This window comes from Rhinoderma darwinii, chromosome 2 (assembly GCF_050947455.1).
Source record: "Rhinoderma darwinii isolate aRhiDar2 chromosome 2, aRhiDar2.hap1, whole genome shotgun sequence".
NCBI classification, from domain to species: Eukaryota; Metazoa; Chordata; class Amphibia; order Anura; family Rhinodermatidae; genus Rhinoderma; species Rhinoderma darwinii.
Window position 1 is genome coordinate 95,469,361 of NC_134688.1, and position 17,024 is coordinate 95,486,384.

At 44.3% G+C, this 17,024-nt stretch overlaps 1 protein-coding gene across 4 annotated transcripts in view; it reads right to left on the bottom strand.

Annotated features, from left to right (window-relative positions):
- LOC142740720 (TRAF family member-associated NF-kappa-B activator-like) overlaps window positions 1-17,024 on the bottom strand; it is a 51,583-nt gene that overhangs the window by 17,768 nt on the left and 16,791 nt on the right. For all 4 annotated transcript variants that reach the window (XM_075850135.1, XM_075850136.1, XM_075850133.1 and 1 more), the window contains one exon: window positions 13,783-14,321. In XM_075850135.1, coding sequence (XP_075706250.1) covers window positions 13,783-14,321 — 539 coding nt within the window. The remainder of the gene's footprint in view (window positions 1-13,782; window positions 14,322-17,024) is intronic.

Below are 17,024 nucleotides of genomic sequence, written 5' to 3' on the forward strand. Positions count from 1 at the left end.
AATGTTACTAGGGGCCTGGGAAATATCATGCCAGATGTTGTCAATTTTAACTTTAAAATAAGTGGCCAGGTCTTCAGCATTGAGATCTGTGATTGGCGTCTGCACTAAGGACTAAGGAGGGAATGAAACGTATCGAAGAGGCGTTTTAAATGATTAGATAGTGCGGAGATGAGAGAAGTGTATTACAGCTGACACCCGCACATTGCACTGTTCCTGGCTATTTAACCCCCTCAAATGCTGCAGTCAATCGCAACCGCAGCATCTGGCGCGTTAACAAGAGGGGGGCAGCCCCCTCCAACAGCTCATTGGCCCCCAGGTCTGCCCTTACTCTGCCTTGTTAAGCTCTGCCTGTGGCAGGGCTTAACAGAAGTCTGTAAAAATGACAATATACGTGAGACTACGCAGGTTGAAGTCTGACTCACGCGATTACGCTGGCTAAAAGCTGTCTTTAGGAAATAGCGTCATGCTGATAAGTCAGCCTCAGAGGCTCAGTGGTAGCTCCGCCCATTAAGAATCGCTGGAGGCCAAACACACTTGGCTAGCCAGCGGGTCATTTCCATATTGGTTGCTAAATAAAGAGGGGTCCATAGCTCAGCAACGGGGAGACGCACATGTACAGGACAAACACCGCTGGACTCTTAGACTCAGTGGCTATTAGTTGAGACTACTAAGCAGAAAAAGAGAAACTTGATCCAGCGCTGGGTTTAAAAATAAGTAATATTCCAACTTTATTCCAAATATATTAAAAAGTTCAAATACATAGGGGTGGATGCATCAGATAGCGGGCCTACGCGTTTCAGACAAATCGCTTGTCCTTACTCATGGCGTGTTGCATATATCTGATGCATCCACCACTTCCTTTTAAACCCAGCGCTGGATCAAGTTTCTCTTTTTTTGCTTTGATCTTCATCGTGTGTCACCACGAGGATCCGTGCGCTGTCCGGGCTCGGACATAGGATCGGTGAGCTGGAGGATTCCTCCCCCATTTTCTTGAGACTACTAACTTACTGTGTAGGACCTATTGACAGGTCCTCTTTAAAGGGGTTAGTTGAAGAAATTAAACTAGCTCCTGGAAATATTATTAAATTAAAAACAGACTTTACACACCTGTTAAATCCCCAGCCGCTCCAGCGCCGATGCTACAGCGGTCCCCGCCGGTCTTAGTTTAATTCCCTGGAGTGATAACACGTCGTCCATCCACCTGACCGCCGCAACCAATCACTGGCCACAATGGTGATGTTGGTATGTAAGGCACATGACCGCTGTGACCAGTATCTGACTGCAGTAGTCAAGTTAGAATGTCATCACTATAGCATTGTAAACAAAGAACTGGTGGGAGACAACAGAACCTTCTGCGCCGGAGTGGCATTGGATTTATACAGGTGAGTAGGTGCCTATTTTTGATTTTATGCCATAAATAGCTGCCATGTTTTTTTTAAGCTTGGAAAACACCTTGAATCTACATAAAAAAAAATTATGAGCTCAAATCTCTTAACATTGCCTGCTTGTTTAGTGTCTTACAGAATCAATTTTGGTAATTTGCAATATAAAAAAGTGTAGCAGAGATGGACTGAGTGTGATTTTGGCCCCCAGCATTACCTACCACTAGGATACACGTGATTTAGGTTAATGAAATGTATCTGAGGAAAATGTATCACTTGCATTTTTGTAGGCCCTGCATTTAACCAGTTCCCTACCGCTGACTGTGTATATATGGCCGGCAGTCAGGGTCCTTAAAACCCGCGCCATAGACTATTTACGGTGCAGGTTTTAGCTTGCTGCCCAAGCGATCAGGCAGCTGAAAGTCGGGTCTCCGCTTTCGCTGCTTCTTTCTTTTCAATGAGTGCTGTGTATATGAATAGAGGGAGCGGCAGTGCCGCTGCCTCTATTGGTCCCGGTGATCATGTGACTGGTCACATGATCGCTGGGATGCCGTTAGTGGCAGACTGCTGCTGGGTCTTACTAGACCCAGCACAGCCATATTCGTGACAATAGTCACTATAAGTGGGCTGATTTCCCCTGTAACTGGGACTGCTGTGCATATATAAACTATCCTATTCAACATGATTTATTATTATAATTCGCACATATCTGCGTACATGTTCTAGATAATGTTCTTATTTAGTAAATATACTGTACGACATCTTTGTGATTATATAATGTATGCGAATCTATATGATCTTAATATATTTTCTTTGAAATACAATTTGTTCGTATAATGCCTGATGAAGGTCATGTTATGACCGAAATGTCGCACTAAGCCTCTGGCATCCACTTCTACTTGTAATAAAAATCAAGATTTCTTTCAAAAACTTCAATCTTGTGTGCCGAATACTTATTGTATATAGAAAACCTAATATAGATCATCTTTGTAATGTACTTACTGTTACAATTTCATTTTTATATTTGCAAATTTTGTGTAAAGTTTCTGATACCAGGTGTAACCCTTCCTGTAATCTGCTGTCCACCCCCTGTTGTCAAGCAAAATCCGTTTCTAGTTAGAGACTAGAGAAGACGTACTGCAGTACTTGGGGGTGTGTCTCCTTACAGGCTGCCCATAAAGTCTATGGAGTGGTGAGGGGGGAAGTAGGAGCCGTTGCAGAGGGAGAAACACAAACGGTGCCCGTAGAAGTCGATGGAGAGGGGAGGGGGATCAAGAGGAGGGAGCAGAGTAAGAGACACAGACAAGCTGCCCATAGAAGTCTATGGAGATTGTAAGGGGGGCAGAAGCAGAGAGGAGATACAGGCTGCTGTTAATATTTCTATGTCATTCCAGTGCTGGATTCCCAGCTACACTGCTCATTACTACTGTATAATCTCCTCCAGCTTCTATTCATGTGACACATAGAGATTGAAGGGCAGGATTCTCCTCTTCTCTGTGTACAGTGTATTGAAAAGATGATAGCAGAAAGGCTCCACCCACTAGCTCAGGGAAAACTGAGAATTAGAAGAGAATGAGAAATTCTGCAGAGGGGAAAACTGCAGAATACAAGTCATATAATGGCAAGAAATAGTGTTATTCCTCACATATAAAACAGTGGATTCGGCTGACAAGGTTTGATGCAGCTTTTATGTATGGAGGACACATAGAAGCTGCATCTCAAAAACTATAGAAAATATTTAATAAAGGTAAATTAGAAACATGTTAATAATCAGCATTACATACTTTTAATTTCTATTTAAAAGGCTATAAAATTTTTAATAGCCTGTTGAACCAGTACCATCAGCCACGGGTTTTTAGTTGTATGTTACAGCTGACACCCTTCTGTAATGACAGGGACCTGAGCTAGCTCAGATCCCCACAATTAACCCCTAAGGGTATGTTCACACGTAGTCAACAAAAACGTCTGAAAATCCAGAGCTGTTTTCAAGGGAAAACAGACCCTGCTTTTCAGACGTTTTTTTACCAACTCGCATTTTTCGCGGCGTTTTCGCGGCGTTTTTTACGTCCATTTTTGGAGCTGTTTTCATTGGAGTCTATGAGAAAACAGCTCCAAAAACGTCCAAAGAAGTGTCCTGCACTTCTTTGGACGAGGCTGTATTTTTACGCGTCGTCGTTTGACAGCTGTCAAACGACGACGCGTAAATAACAGGTCGTCTGCACAGTACGTCGGCAAACCCATTCAAATGAATGGGCAGATGTTTGCCGACGTATTGGAGCCGTATTTTCAGACGTAAAACGAGGCATAATACGTATCGTATACGTCTGAAATTTGGCCGTGTGAACATACCCAAAAGCGACCGTGGCATCTAAGGGGTTTGTAGTCAAACGGCATCCGATGGTTGCTATGGCAAACAGAAGGCCTAAGAATGGCCTCCTGGTCTGCTAAGTATGGAAGCCTATTACCCACTCGTTGGCAGAGCCTAGTAGGCTAACTGTCAGGGTATGTGCACACGATAACTGGCTTTAACGTCTGAAATTACAGACTGTTTTCAGGAGAAAACAGCTCCGTCGTTTCAGATGTAAATGCTACTCCTCGCATTTTGCGAGTCGTCATTGACGCCCGTATATTTGAGATGTTTTTCATTGAATTAAATGAAAAACGGCTCAAATTACGTTCAAAGAAGTGTCCTGCACTTCTTTGACGAGGCAGACATTTTACGCGTCGTTGTTTGACAGCTGTCAAAAGACGACGCGTAAATTGCAGGTCGTCGGCACAGTACGTCGGCAAACCCATTCAAATGAATGGGCAGATGTTTGCTGACGTATTGTAGCCGTATTTTCAGGCGTAAATCGAGGCATAATACGCCTCGTTTACGCCTGAAAATAGGTTGTGTGAACCCAGCCTCAGTATAAAACGGACAGTTCTAATGCATTGTACTACACAGCTAGTGCAATGTATTAGAATAGCAATCAGACATTGGACCTTCAAGTCCCCTAGTGGGACTAAAAAATATGAATGAAAAAAAGTGAAAAAGCTGTGAATAAAAATTTTTTACGTTTCAAGTAATAAAATAAAAAAATCACCCTTTTTCCCTTATCAAGTCCTTTATTATTGAAAAAAATTTAATAAATTATACATAATTGGTATCGCTGAGTCTGTAACGGCCTGAACTATAAAAAATATTATGATATTTATCCCGCGTGGTGAACCTAAAAAAACAATGTCAGAATTGCAGTTTTTTGGTCACGCTGCCTTCCAAAGATTGTAATAAAAAGTGATCAAAATGTCGCATGTGCCCAAAAATTGTACCAATCAAAACTATAGCTCGTCTTGCAAAAAAACATCCCTCATACAGCTCCGTCGACAAAATTTAAAAGTTATGGTTCTCAGAACATAGTGACAGAAAATAATACGTATTATACCAGGACATCATTTTCCCAGCAAAATTCCCCAAACTGCAGAGGTGCAGAGTGTGTGCCAAAAGGGGCATAAGAAAGGACACCATTTATCAGTGCAACACTGGCCTGTGCACAAAAGATTGCTACAAAGTGTAGCAAACATCCATGAATAATTGTATATTTATATTGTATATGTATTATTATACCACCTTATTAAGCCGGAATGTACTTTGCCCAGCTTATCTACATATGTCCCCACATTATAAACTGAAATACCAGTAAAACTCCAAACAAAACTACTCCCAAGAAAAATCCACGTTCCAAAAACCAAATGGCGCTCCCTCACTTGTGAGCCCTAGTGCCCAAACAGCAGTTTACTTCCACATATATGGCATCGCCATACCCCGGGAAACCCTTTTAGTTTTTGGGGTGTGTGTCTCCATTGGCATAAGCTGGGCATAACATATTTGCCACTGAAATGGCATATCCTGGGAAAAATTGCAGTTCTTTCTTTGCACCATCCGCAGCACATTCATTTCTGGAAAACACCTGTGGGGTCAAAATGCTCACTACCCCCCTTAATAAATGCCTTAAAGAGGCTCTGTCACCACATTATAAGTGCCCTATCTCCTACATAATGTGATCGGCGCTGTAATGTAGATAACAACAATGTTTTTTATTTTGAAAAATGATAATTTCGGAGGAAGTTATGAGCAATTTTAGATTTATGCTAATTACTTTCTTAATGCCCAACTGGGCATTTTTTTACTTTTGACCAAGTGGGCGTTGTACAGAGGAGTATATTATGCTGACCAATCAGCGTCATACACTTCTCTCCATTCATGTCCATTTGTACTCAGCACAACTTGATCTAGTGAGATCATGCTGTGCTGTCACATACACCCACATTAACTTTACTGAAGTGTCTTGACAGTGAATAGATGTCACCTCCAGCCAGGATGCAATGTCTATTCACAATCCCGACACTTCGGTAAAGTTTGTGTGGGACTTAATTGCTGCACAGCGTGATCTCACGAGATCACGCTATGAATAACAGCAGTAGTGTGATCTCGCGAGATCACGCTGTGCAGCGATTTAGTCTCACACAAAGTTTACTGAAGTGTCGGGATTGTGAATAGACATCGTGTCCTGGCTGGAGGTGATGTGTCACATTGGGTATGTGGACCCACTGGACCGTACTGCCATGACGGCATGGCAGCTGGCCAACAGGACACGGGTCACAGTCTATAGTTTGTATAGTGTACCCGTGGTAGCTCATACAGTAGCAAGACAGGCTCGGCTGGGACTAGACAGCAGGCAGGCGCCAGGCGTCGTGTAGCAGGACAGGCGTGGTATACAGCACAGCAGGACTTCAGCTCAACACGACACTAGACCAGGATAGCACGGGATACAGGTTACAGGTAGCAGGAGCGGGAAACACTGGGAACTGGAGAACACTTAGGAGACCATTTGCATAGACAGACTAGGGTAACGACAACAAGGCTCAGGCAAGGCAGGAAAGGGCTGAGCCCCTCTTAGGCCCTGTTCACACTGAGTTTTTTTGCAGGAGGAAAAACCGTCTCGCGGTAAAAAGAAGCGTCATGCCCTATCTTCGAGCGTTTACACCTCTGACTTCCCATTGACATCAATGAGAGGCAGAGAAAGCGTATTTTGCGCTTTTTGCCTGTAGCACTTAATGGGCGCGAAAATCGCGGCAAACGGCGTGCAGGCAGGTCAAAATCTGCCTCAAAATCCCAAACAGAACTGCCCGCGGCCATGGGCATGACAGTATCCCCCTCTTACGCCCCCTCCTCTTCGGGCCAGAACGAGAGAGAAACTTCTTCAGGAGGGTAGGGGCATTGAGGTTCTCTTCTGGCTCCCAGGACCTCTCTTCAGGACCAAACCCCCTCCAATCTACCAAATAAAAGGTTCTTCCACCCACTCACTTGGTGTCCAGGACCTCCTTAACCTCAAAAGTCTCTGATGAACTGCTGGGAGCCACTGCAGGAGTGGAAGTCTTGGAGTAGCGGTTCTAGATTACTGGCTTCAGCAGTGAGACATGGAAGGAGTTGGGGATCTTGAGGGTAGGAGGCAGCCAAAGCTTGTAGGAAACAGGGTTGATTTGTTGCAAAATCTCGAAGGGTCCAAGGAACCAGGGAGCAAACTTGTACGTTGGGACCCTCAGCCGGATATTCCTAGAGGACAGCCAGACCTTAGTGCATGGAAGGAACTGGGGAGGCTCTCGTCTTCTTGTGTCTGCCTTTCTCTTCATGCGGTCGACTGCCAGCAGAATAGAAGATCGAGTCTGCTGCCAGCCCCTGGGACGTAGTGGAAACAGGTAGAGGTATTCGAGGGTGTTGGCCATAGACAATGAAGAATGGACTCTTAGCAGTGGACTCACTAGTAAGGTTGTTGTAGGAGAACTCAGCCCAAGAAAGCAGCTGCACCCAGTCATCACGCTGACCGGAAATAAAGTGTCGTATATAGTTCTCCATAATCTGTTTTTTTCTCTCGACTTGACCATTGGACTGGGGATGGTAGGCAGAGGAAAAGTCCAACTTCACACTGAGGAGGGCTCTCCAGAACTTTGGGGTGAACTGAACCCCCCGATCTGACACAATATGTAGAGGCAAGCCGTGCTGACGGAAGATATGTTGGACGAAGAGATTGGCCAGTCGGGAAGCGGACGGTAGGCCGGTCAGTGGAACAAAATGAGCCATCTTGGAGAATCGGTCCACCACCACCCAGACAGTACTGCAACCAGCAGAGAGAGGCAGGTCCGTGACAAAGTCCATAGCAATATGTTGCCAGGGGGCATCATGCACAGGCAGCGGCTGGAGCAGGCCGGCTGGTTTGGAGTGGGCAACTTTATTTGCAGCGCACACTGTGCAGGAGGAGACAAAGTCTGTTATGTCTTTGGGCAGCGTGGGCCACCAAAACTGACGAGCAATCAGGTCTTGGGTCTTACGGACACCCGCGTGACCTGCCAATTTGGAACTGTGTCCACAGTGGAGGATTCTTCTTCTGTCAGCCAGATGCACAAAAGTTCTCCCCGGGGGAATGTCTCTAACTTGCAGAGGGTTGACAGGGATGATGCAGGATGGGTTAATAGTGTCCTCTGTCTCGAATGACCTGGAAAAGGCATCGGCCCTCACATTCTTGTCGGCCGGACGGTATTGGAGCTCAAACTGGAACCGGGCAAAGAACAGCAACCACCTGGCTTCATTCGTTGGGCCATCTGGAGATAAGTGAGGTTTTCGTGGTCCGTAAATATCAAGATGGGATGAACTGCGCCCTCTAATAGATGTCTCCACTCCTCCAGAGCCAATTTGATGGCCAGTAACTCCCGATCCCCAATCGAGTAGTTGCGTTCTGCGGAAGAGAAGAGCTTAGAGTAATAGCCATATACCACAGGCATGCCCTTGGAACCTCTCTGGAACAGGAGTGCAACAGCACCAACAGAGGATTCGTCCACCTCCAACGAGAACTGTCGAGAAACATCTGGATGATGGAGGATAGAGGCTGACATAAAGGCACTCTTCAGGCTATTAAATGCGGTCTCTGCTTCTGGAGTTCACACCTTGGCGTTCATGCCTTTCTTGGTGAGGGTAGAGATAGGAGATGTCAGAAAGGAGAAGTTTGGAATGAACTGTCTGTAGAAATTGGCGAATCCCATGAAGCGCTGTATGGCCCTCAAGCCTTGAGGGCGTGGCCATTCCAGGACGGACTTTACCTTTTCAGGATCCATCTTAAGACCTTGATTCGAGATGATGTAGCCCAGGAAGGGTAGAGCATCTTTCTCAAACACGCACTTCTCCAACTTGGCATACAGGCGATTCTCCCTTAACCGCAGCAAAACTTGACGGACATGTCTCAGATGAGTCATTGGATCTGGAGAAAAAAATCAAGATGTCATCAAGAAAGATCACAACACAAACATAGAGGAGGTCACGGAAGATGTCATTAACAAACTCTTGGAAGACCGCGGGAGCATTACACAGGCTGAAGGGCATTACTAGATATTCATAGTGTCCGTCACGGGTGTTAAATGCAGTCTTCCATTCGTCACCCCGGCGAATCCGGATTAGGTTGTAAGCCCCACGCAGGTCTAGTTTGGAAAAAATCTTGGCACCACGTATGCGATCAAACAGTTCAGAGATCAATGGCAACGGATACCTATTTTTTACCGTGATCTGGTTGAGACCCCGGTAGTTGATGCAAGGACGCTGAGAACCATCCTTTTTCTTGACGAAGAAAGACCCGGCTCCTGCCGGGGAGGAAGACTTCTGTATGAAGCCCCTCTCCAAGTTCTCTTTAACATAGGCGGATATTGTCAGAGTCTCTGGCAAGGAGAGAGGATATACCCTACCACAGGGAAGGGATGCACCAGGATCTAGGTCGGTAGGACAGTCATACGCCCGGTGTGGGGGCAGCGTCTCCGCCTCTTTCTTGCTGAAGACATCCGAAAATCCATAATAATGACCAGGCAATCCTGCCAAGGACCGAGGCACAGGAGGCTAAACCAAACGAATCTGTACCAGGCAACAGTTGAGACACCCGGGGCCCCACTGGAGAACCTCTCCAGAATTCCAGTCTAGGACTGGGGCATGTAGTCGGAGCCAGGACAGGCCCAGCAGCACAGGATTGACGGCTTTAGCCAAGACAAAGAACAAGAGGAGCTTGGAGTAGAGGGCTCCCACTTGAAGCCTCATCGGTTTGGTCAGAGCTATAATTGGGTCTGGCAGAGGTAGTCCATTCACAGATGCAACCATCAACGGCTTCTCCAGTGGGGTAGTGGGCAATTGGATCCATCAGGTCTCTACGAATGAAATTAGCAGCGGATCCAGAGTCCAGATACACAGAGACCCGATGCGTTTTCTCGCTGGACACTATGGTCAAGGGAATGGACAATTTAGACGAAAGCCCTTCTTTACCCAAGGTTGTCTCTCCTACCAACCCTAGGCTTTGGGGCTTTTGGGGACACAGACGCACAAGATGGCCTCCGAGGCCGCAATATAGACACAGTCCCGAGGTGCGCCTGTGTTCTCTCTCCTGGGTAGACAGCTGAAACTGGTCTGTCCTCACAGACTCCTTAGGAGGATCAGCATCTGAGGACAGCAGGGGTTGCTGCAAAGTAGGAACCGGACTAGGGAGTCCTCCCTCCCGACGAGCTTCTTGGAGCCATTCTCGGATCCTTATATAAATCCAGGCGGCCAGAAGGATGAGGTCATCCAGGGTAGACGGTAGATCTCGGACGGCAAGCTCGTCCTTAATCTTAGGAGACAGTCCCTGCCAGAATGTAGCCACCAAGGCCTCATTGTTCCACAATAGTTCTCCCGCTAGGTTTCGGAAGTGGATGGCGTACTCGCCCACGGAGGTGTCTCCCTGGCATAGGTTCAGCAAGGAGGCGGCTGCAGACGAGAATCGTTCAGACTCCTCAAACACCGTGCGAAATGTCCATAGGAACCCCTGGAAGTCACGGGTCTCTGGTCCTTGTATCTCCCAGATAGGGCTCGCCCATGCAAGGGCCCTGCCAGTGAGGAGAGAGACAATGAAAGCGACCCTTGCGCCATCATACGAAAATACCCCTGCATACAGGCTTAAGTGGATCTGGCACTGGTTCAAAAATCCACGGCAGGTCCTTGCGTCTCCATCATAGTGGTCTGTAAGTGGCAAAGAAAATCAGGGATCCGCAAAGCCAGGAGGTGTAGTCGGAGGATCAGTAGTGCCAGGAGATGTAGTAGGGGGAACGGCAGCTTGCCCCTCCAGCCGACGTGCAATAATGTTCAAGGTCTGGAGGAGTTGGTCCTGTTGAGATCGGAGGTCTAGCATATCCGCCCGCATCTCTTGCGATGTCATCATGGTCTTGCATTGACCAGCGGGGTCCATGGCCTGAGCCTACTGTCATGTTGGGTATGTGGATCCACTGGACCGTACCGCTTTGACGGTATGGCAGCTGGCCAACCGGGCACGGGTCACAGTCTATAGTTTGTATAGTGTACCTGTGGTAGCTCAGACAGTAGCAAGACAGGCTCGGCTGGGACTAGGCAGCAGGCAGGCGTCAGGCATGGTGTAGCAGGACAGGCGTGGTATACAGCACAGCACGACTTCAGCTCAACATGGCACTAGACCAGAAAAGCACAAGATACAGGTTACAGGTAGCAGGAATGGGAAACACTGGGAACTGCAGAACACTTAGGAGAACATTTGCATAGACAGAGTAGGGTAACGACAACAAGGCTCAGGCAAGGCAGGATGGGGCTGGGCCCCTCTTATAGTCGAGGGTGCTCATGGGCTAATTTTGCCTTAATTTTAGGTGCACGCGCTGGCACTGTAAGAGCGGGCATGAGCATGCGCGTGCACCCTACGGGACCCGGCCGGGAGAAGCGGAAGTGAGCGTTGGCGTCTCCTGAGGAGGAGATGGGGACCAGCGCTCACAGTTCCAGCCATGGCTGCAGGCATCAGGAGGTGAATGAGCCTGATGGCCCGCGGCCATGGGCATGACATGATGTCTATTCACTGTCAAGACACTTCAGTAAAGTTAATTTGGGTATATGTGACAGCACAGCATGATCTCGCTAGATCACGCTGTGCTGAGTACAAATGGACATGAACAGAGAGAAGTGTATGCCGCTGATTGGTCAGCGTCATACACTCCTTTTTACAATGCCCACTTGGTCAAAAGTTAAAAAACGCCCAGTCGGGCATTAAGAAAGTAATTAGCATAAATCCAAAATTGCTTCCCCAAAAATGATCGTTTTTCAAATTAAAAAACAGTGTTGTTATCTATATTACAGCGCCAATCACATTATGTAGGAGATAGGGCACTTATAATCTGGTGACAGAGCCTCTTTAAGTGGTTTAGTTCATTAAATAGGGTCACTTGTCGGGGGTTTCTTTCATTATTTCACATTAGATCCTTGCAATTGTGAACCAATACTTTGTAAATCGCCAAATTAGCCCTCAATTTCGCATGGTACTCTTACATTCCTGAGCCCTGTCGTATGTATAGGCAAAAGATTAGGACCACATGTCCTTTCATGATGGCACAAGCTGGGCACAACATATTGGACACTGAAATGGCATATCTATGGAAAAATTGCCATTTTCACTCTGCAACATCGACTGCACACTAATTTCTGGAAAGCACCTGTGGGGTTAACATACTCATTACACCCCTAGAGGAATACCTTTAGGGGTGCAGTTTCCAAAATATGGTCACTTCTGGGCTTCTGGGGGGTTTCCACTGTTTTGGTCCCACAGGGACTTTGCAAATGCAACATAGCGACCAGAAAACAATCCAGCAAAATCTTTACTCAAAAAGCTAAATTAACCTCCTTCCCTTCTGAGCCCCACCGTGTGCCCAAACAGAAGTTTATGACCACATATGGGGTATTTCCGTACTTGGAAGAAATTGCTTTACAAATGTTGGTGGGCTTTTTCACTATTATTCCTTGTGTAAATTATACTTTTTTTGCTAAAACGACATCTTAATGGAAAAAATATTTTTTTAAATTTTCACAGCCAAATTCTTATCTATGAAACACGTGTGGGCTCAAAATTCTCACTACACCCCCAGATGAATTTCTTGTGGGTGTAGTTTCTAAAAAGTGGTATTTTTTACTGTGTTTCCTTTGTTTTGGCTCCACAAGAACTCTTCAAACCTGATATGGTGCCTAAAATATAATCTAATAAAAAGAAGGCCCGAAAATTCACTTGGTGCTCCTTTGCTTCTGAGCCCTGTGTTTCAGTCCATTAGCACGCTAGGGCCACATGTCGGATAGTTCTAAAAACTGAGGAATCTGGGAAATAAATATTGATTTTTGTTTCTCTGTTAAAACCTTCTGTGTTAAGATATAGGTCCCTCAATCCACTTCAGAACTGAACTGGTCCCTAAAAAAATAGGCTTTTGACATTTTCTTGAAAATGTGAGACATTTCTGCTAAACTTATAGGCCTTGTTACGTCCTAGAAAAATAAAAGGATGTTCAAAAAATGATGCCAACATAAGGTAGACATGTGGGAAAATTTAATTATTAACTATTTTGCGTGGTATAACTATCTATCTTACAAGCAGATAAAATTTGGAAAAATGCTAATTTTTTAAAATTTTCGCAAAATGTTGGTGTTTTTCCCAAATAAGCAATGAATGTATTGATCAAATTTTACCACTAACATAAAGTCCAATATGTCACTAGAAAACATTCTCAGAATCGCTTGGATAGGTAAAAGCATTCCAGTGTTATTACCACACAAAGTGACACATGTCATATTTAAACAATGAAGCTCTGCCAGGAAGCTCAAAAGTGGCTGCAGGGGGAAGGGGTTAAAAGCTATGTAAACTTATTGTCATATTTTTTTTAATGTATATTTTTTTGCATATTTAATTTTAGATTTTCTTTTTCTCAGTTTTAGATATGCAGCTTCTACATACATTACATAGAAGCTGAATCCAACAACCAGCTGGGGACTCGGCTGAGAGCAACTCCTGTGTGTCTCTGGCAGCTTATCTAACTCTAAGGGCTAGTTCACACTGAGTTTTTTCACACGTTTTTGGACGCAGAAACCACGTCGGAAAAAACGCCAAAAAACTGCCGAAATTGTCTCCCATTGATTTTAATGGGAGGCGGAGACGTTCTTTTCCCGCGAGCAGAAAAACTGGCTCGTTGGAAAAAGAAGGGACATGCCTTATCTTCGGGCGTTTACGCCTCTGACCTCCCATTGACATCAATGGGAGGCAGAGAAAGCGTATTTTGCTGCGTTTTATGCCTGCGGCGCTGAATGGCGTGCAGGCAGAGGAAAATCTGCCTCAAAATTCCAAACTGAATATTGAGGCAGATTTTCCTCCTGCAAAAAACTCTGTGTGAACCCAGCCTAATACTGATCAAGTTTAAGTTGATCAAAATACGTACATTAAATAACAAAAAATTACATCAAAGATTTACAGAGCAGAAATAGAAAAGCCTAACTTTGTAATGACCAGAAAAATATTTTCCATACCTGGGCCGGTCCTCTGACTCCATTAGAATTCCTATGTTGTTCTAAAAGTGCTCCAAGAGATATGTCTTTTGACTGCAGGAAGCTTATATCTTCTTCATATATATTTGATAAACTAAAATTTTGATCTCTATTAATCGGATTCAAGAAGTCAAGATTTAATTTTGCAGGGACTATTTTGGCCCCAACGTTGTCCATATCCATGAATTTAGGAGCGTAGTTTTTGATAAACAAAGCATAGTTCGAATTTACTCCTCTTTTATCCAAGGCGGTATCTGCACATGACAAACCAACAGCAGCCTCTTCTTTTTCAGTCACACTGGCTAGAAAATTATATTGGTCTTCACATGGGGGGAGCCGCACGTCTAAGTCCAATAACAGACTGGAACTTCCTTCAGATTTTAAGGGCACAGGCACAGCATCGGCGTTTGTCTTGGAACCTTCTACACATTGGTCTTCTTTACCTTTCAACTTGAATGGATTTTCAGAGCATGCATCGTCCCCTAGGTCAGTGCACTGGATTGGTTTTGAAACAGGCATCTCTGCAAAATGAAATATTATATTATAATATTCTAGTTAGTTTGGACAGATGATCTTTAATAATCCAAGTATCACTCATAGGCTGTTCTTGATGCTCTGAGCTGCCACTCACTACACGGCATGCAGAGCACTTCCTTTCAGCATTCCCCGACTGTCTTCCCCGTCCCCCACTAACTGCACATGTGGATTTGGTTGGAAGACATGATAAAAGATGAATATGTAGACCAAGTGCACGATACATGAACCAACTGGAAGGAGCAGCAAATCAAGACACCCAATTTATGTTGAACTAAAATAGTAAATACTGGTGGTTTATTTAATTGCCTGAATACTGTGTTAATAGAAGGATATTAGCTGTATCCTCGCATAAATATACCTTAGACAAAAATACCCTATCGTGCACAAAGAAGGATGAGGCTGTGGGGCACACAATGTCAGCTATGCCTTAGGGACTTAATACTCTGTATTGTAATATCTTATAGTGGTAGCTTATTTAACAATTGCTGCTAAGAAGGTGTACACGTTGACTATATAAAGAGTTACAGTAGCAGCTTTTAGTGTATGGCCTGCACAGATATATTCCTTAGGTTATATAATAAATGTCTATTTTCACGGCTGAGCATATCAGTGTAGCACTTTAGTCCTGGTACCATATTCCTTTTACATCTACAACATATTAATTACTGATACATTTGGAAAAATACATAAAATATATGCATTAATTAATCTCACCCTTCCAAAACCATGTGTATGCACGTGAATATAGTAGTGTGGCAGTATATGTTGTAATAGTTGAAAATGTGACTATGAGATGTTACTGACAAAGGTTTATGTCAATTTCATCCATTTTAGTAGTAAGGTAACGCTAGATGTAGGAACCGAATGGGATCCTTACTTCTCATCATCGGTGTGAGTCCACTGGTGTAATATTTGCAAGATTGACATGTCATAAAGCTAATGTCCACTTTTCAACAACCCTTTTGATATTTGTTAGTTTAATTAACCCCTAAAGGACACGGCCAATTTTGGCCTTGAGGACAGAGCAATTTTTTTACACTTCCCTCTTTGCGTCCCGACGCTCATAACTCTTTTATTTTTTGTACGACGTAGTTGTATGAGACTCTGTTTTTTGTGGGACGAGTTGTACTTTATGTAGGTACCATTTTTTGGTACAAATACATTATCGTTTAATTTCTATAAATTTTTATTTTGGCGAAAATGCAGAAAAAAAAGCAGTTCCGCAGCAGTTTTAATATTTTTTTTTACACCATACACCGATCATCATAAATAATGTTATACATTTGTTGTACAGGTTGTTACGGTCGTGGCGATACCAAATATGTCTATATTATTTCATGTTTTGGGACTTATATTTTAAAAAGTTTATTTATTATAAAAAATGTGTGTTTGTGTATTTTTTTTACTTTTTATTTATTTATTTATCATTCATTTTTTTTTTACATTCATTGAACTTTTTTTTTTAATCCCATAAAGGGATTTATCATTTTGATTTTGATTTTGTAACTGTAATGTACTGGCATAGATCTATACTGATCGTACACAGGCAGTTGTTAGGGCATACCTCAGTATGCCCTAACAACAGGAAATATGTTCAGACAGCCCTGGGGTCCTTCAATGGACCCTGGGCTGTCTGGCCATATGAGTTGTGGGCTTTGATCGCGTCACAGTTATCTTCTGTGACGCGAACAATGTGCAGTCCCTCCTCCCTTGAACGCCGCGATCATCTTTCATCGCGGCATTCAGAGGGTTAACGGCGGAGAGAAGATGTTTCTCTCCTCTTCGCTGTCAGAGCGGGGCCGTGGCTGTGTATTACAGCCGTTGCCTCGCTCTCGATCACGCGCACAGACGCGCACAGACGGCTGTCACACAGGACGAGTATGCTCGTCCTAATGCGCGAAGTGCTCGCTGCTCAGGACGAGCATACTCGTCCTGTTTCGGCAACCAGTTAAAGGAGTTTTAATTAATTAAAATGAACATTAATTTGCTGAAAGTTTACTACCCCTTTAAGTTCAAATGCCCTAATTATGTCCAAATGAAATATTTTTTTCTGCCTGCAGCCACCACCATACATATTTATACTGCTTTCAGTGAACAAAATAATAATTGTGTATCTGACATTTATGACATGTCCTGTGGATATCCTCAGCAAAAGCATGGTTGAACAGCAGCACACGTCTCCCAAGCCATGACTAAGGACGCTGCATGCGTCAGAAAGGCGTAGGCACCGCTCACACTGCCATGAATCCCACTATTCATTGAGAATATCTATTTGTAATGTTACCTGTTTTTATACCAATTTTTCATTAAAACTTGGAAATAGTTTCCGTTTTTAAACAAACTTCAAGGACACAGCGCTGGATCCATTTGTTTTTTCCTGTACTTCATACGTGTGCCGACACGAGGACCCGCGCGCAAGTCTACTCATACGATAAGGTGAGCTGGAGGAATCCAATCTTTTTTTCTATATTTATACTGCTTTCAGTGAACAAAATAATAATTGTGTATCTGACATTTATGACATGTCCTGTGGATATCCTCAGCAAAAGCATGGTTGAACAGCAGCACACGTCTCCCAATTTTCGATCAATATGTTCTTTTATTGGTCAAACAGCAAAGTTTCGACCCGTGACAAGTGGAGGGTCCTTCTCAAGCCTATGTCCTGTGGATATGTCATAAATGTCCCT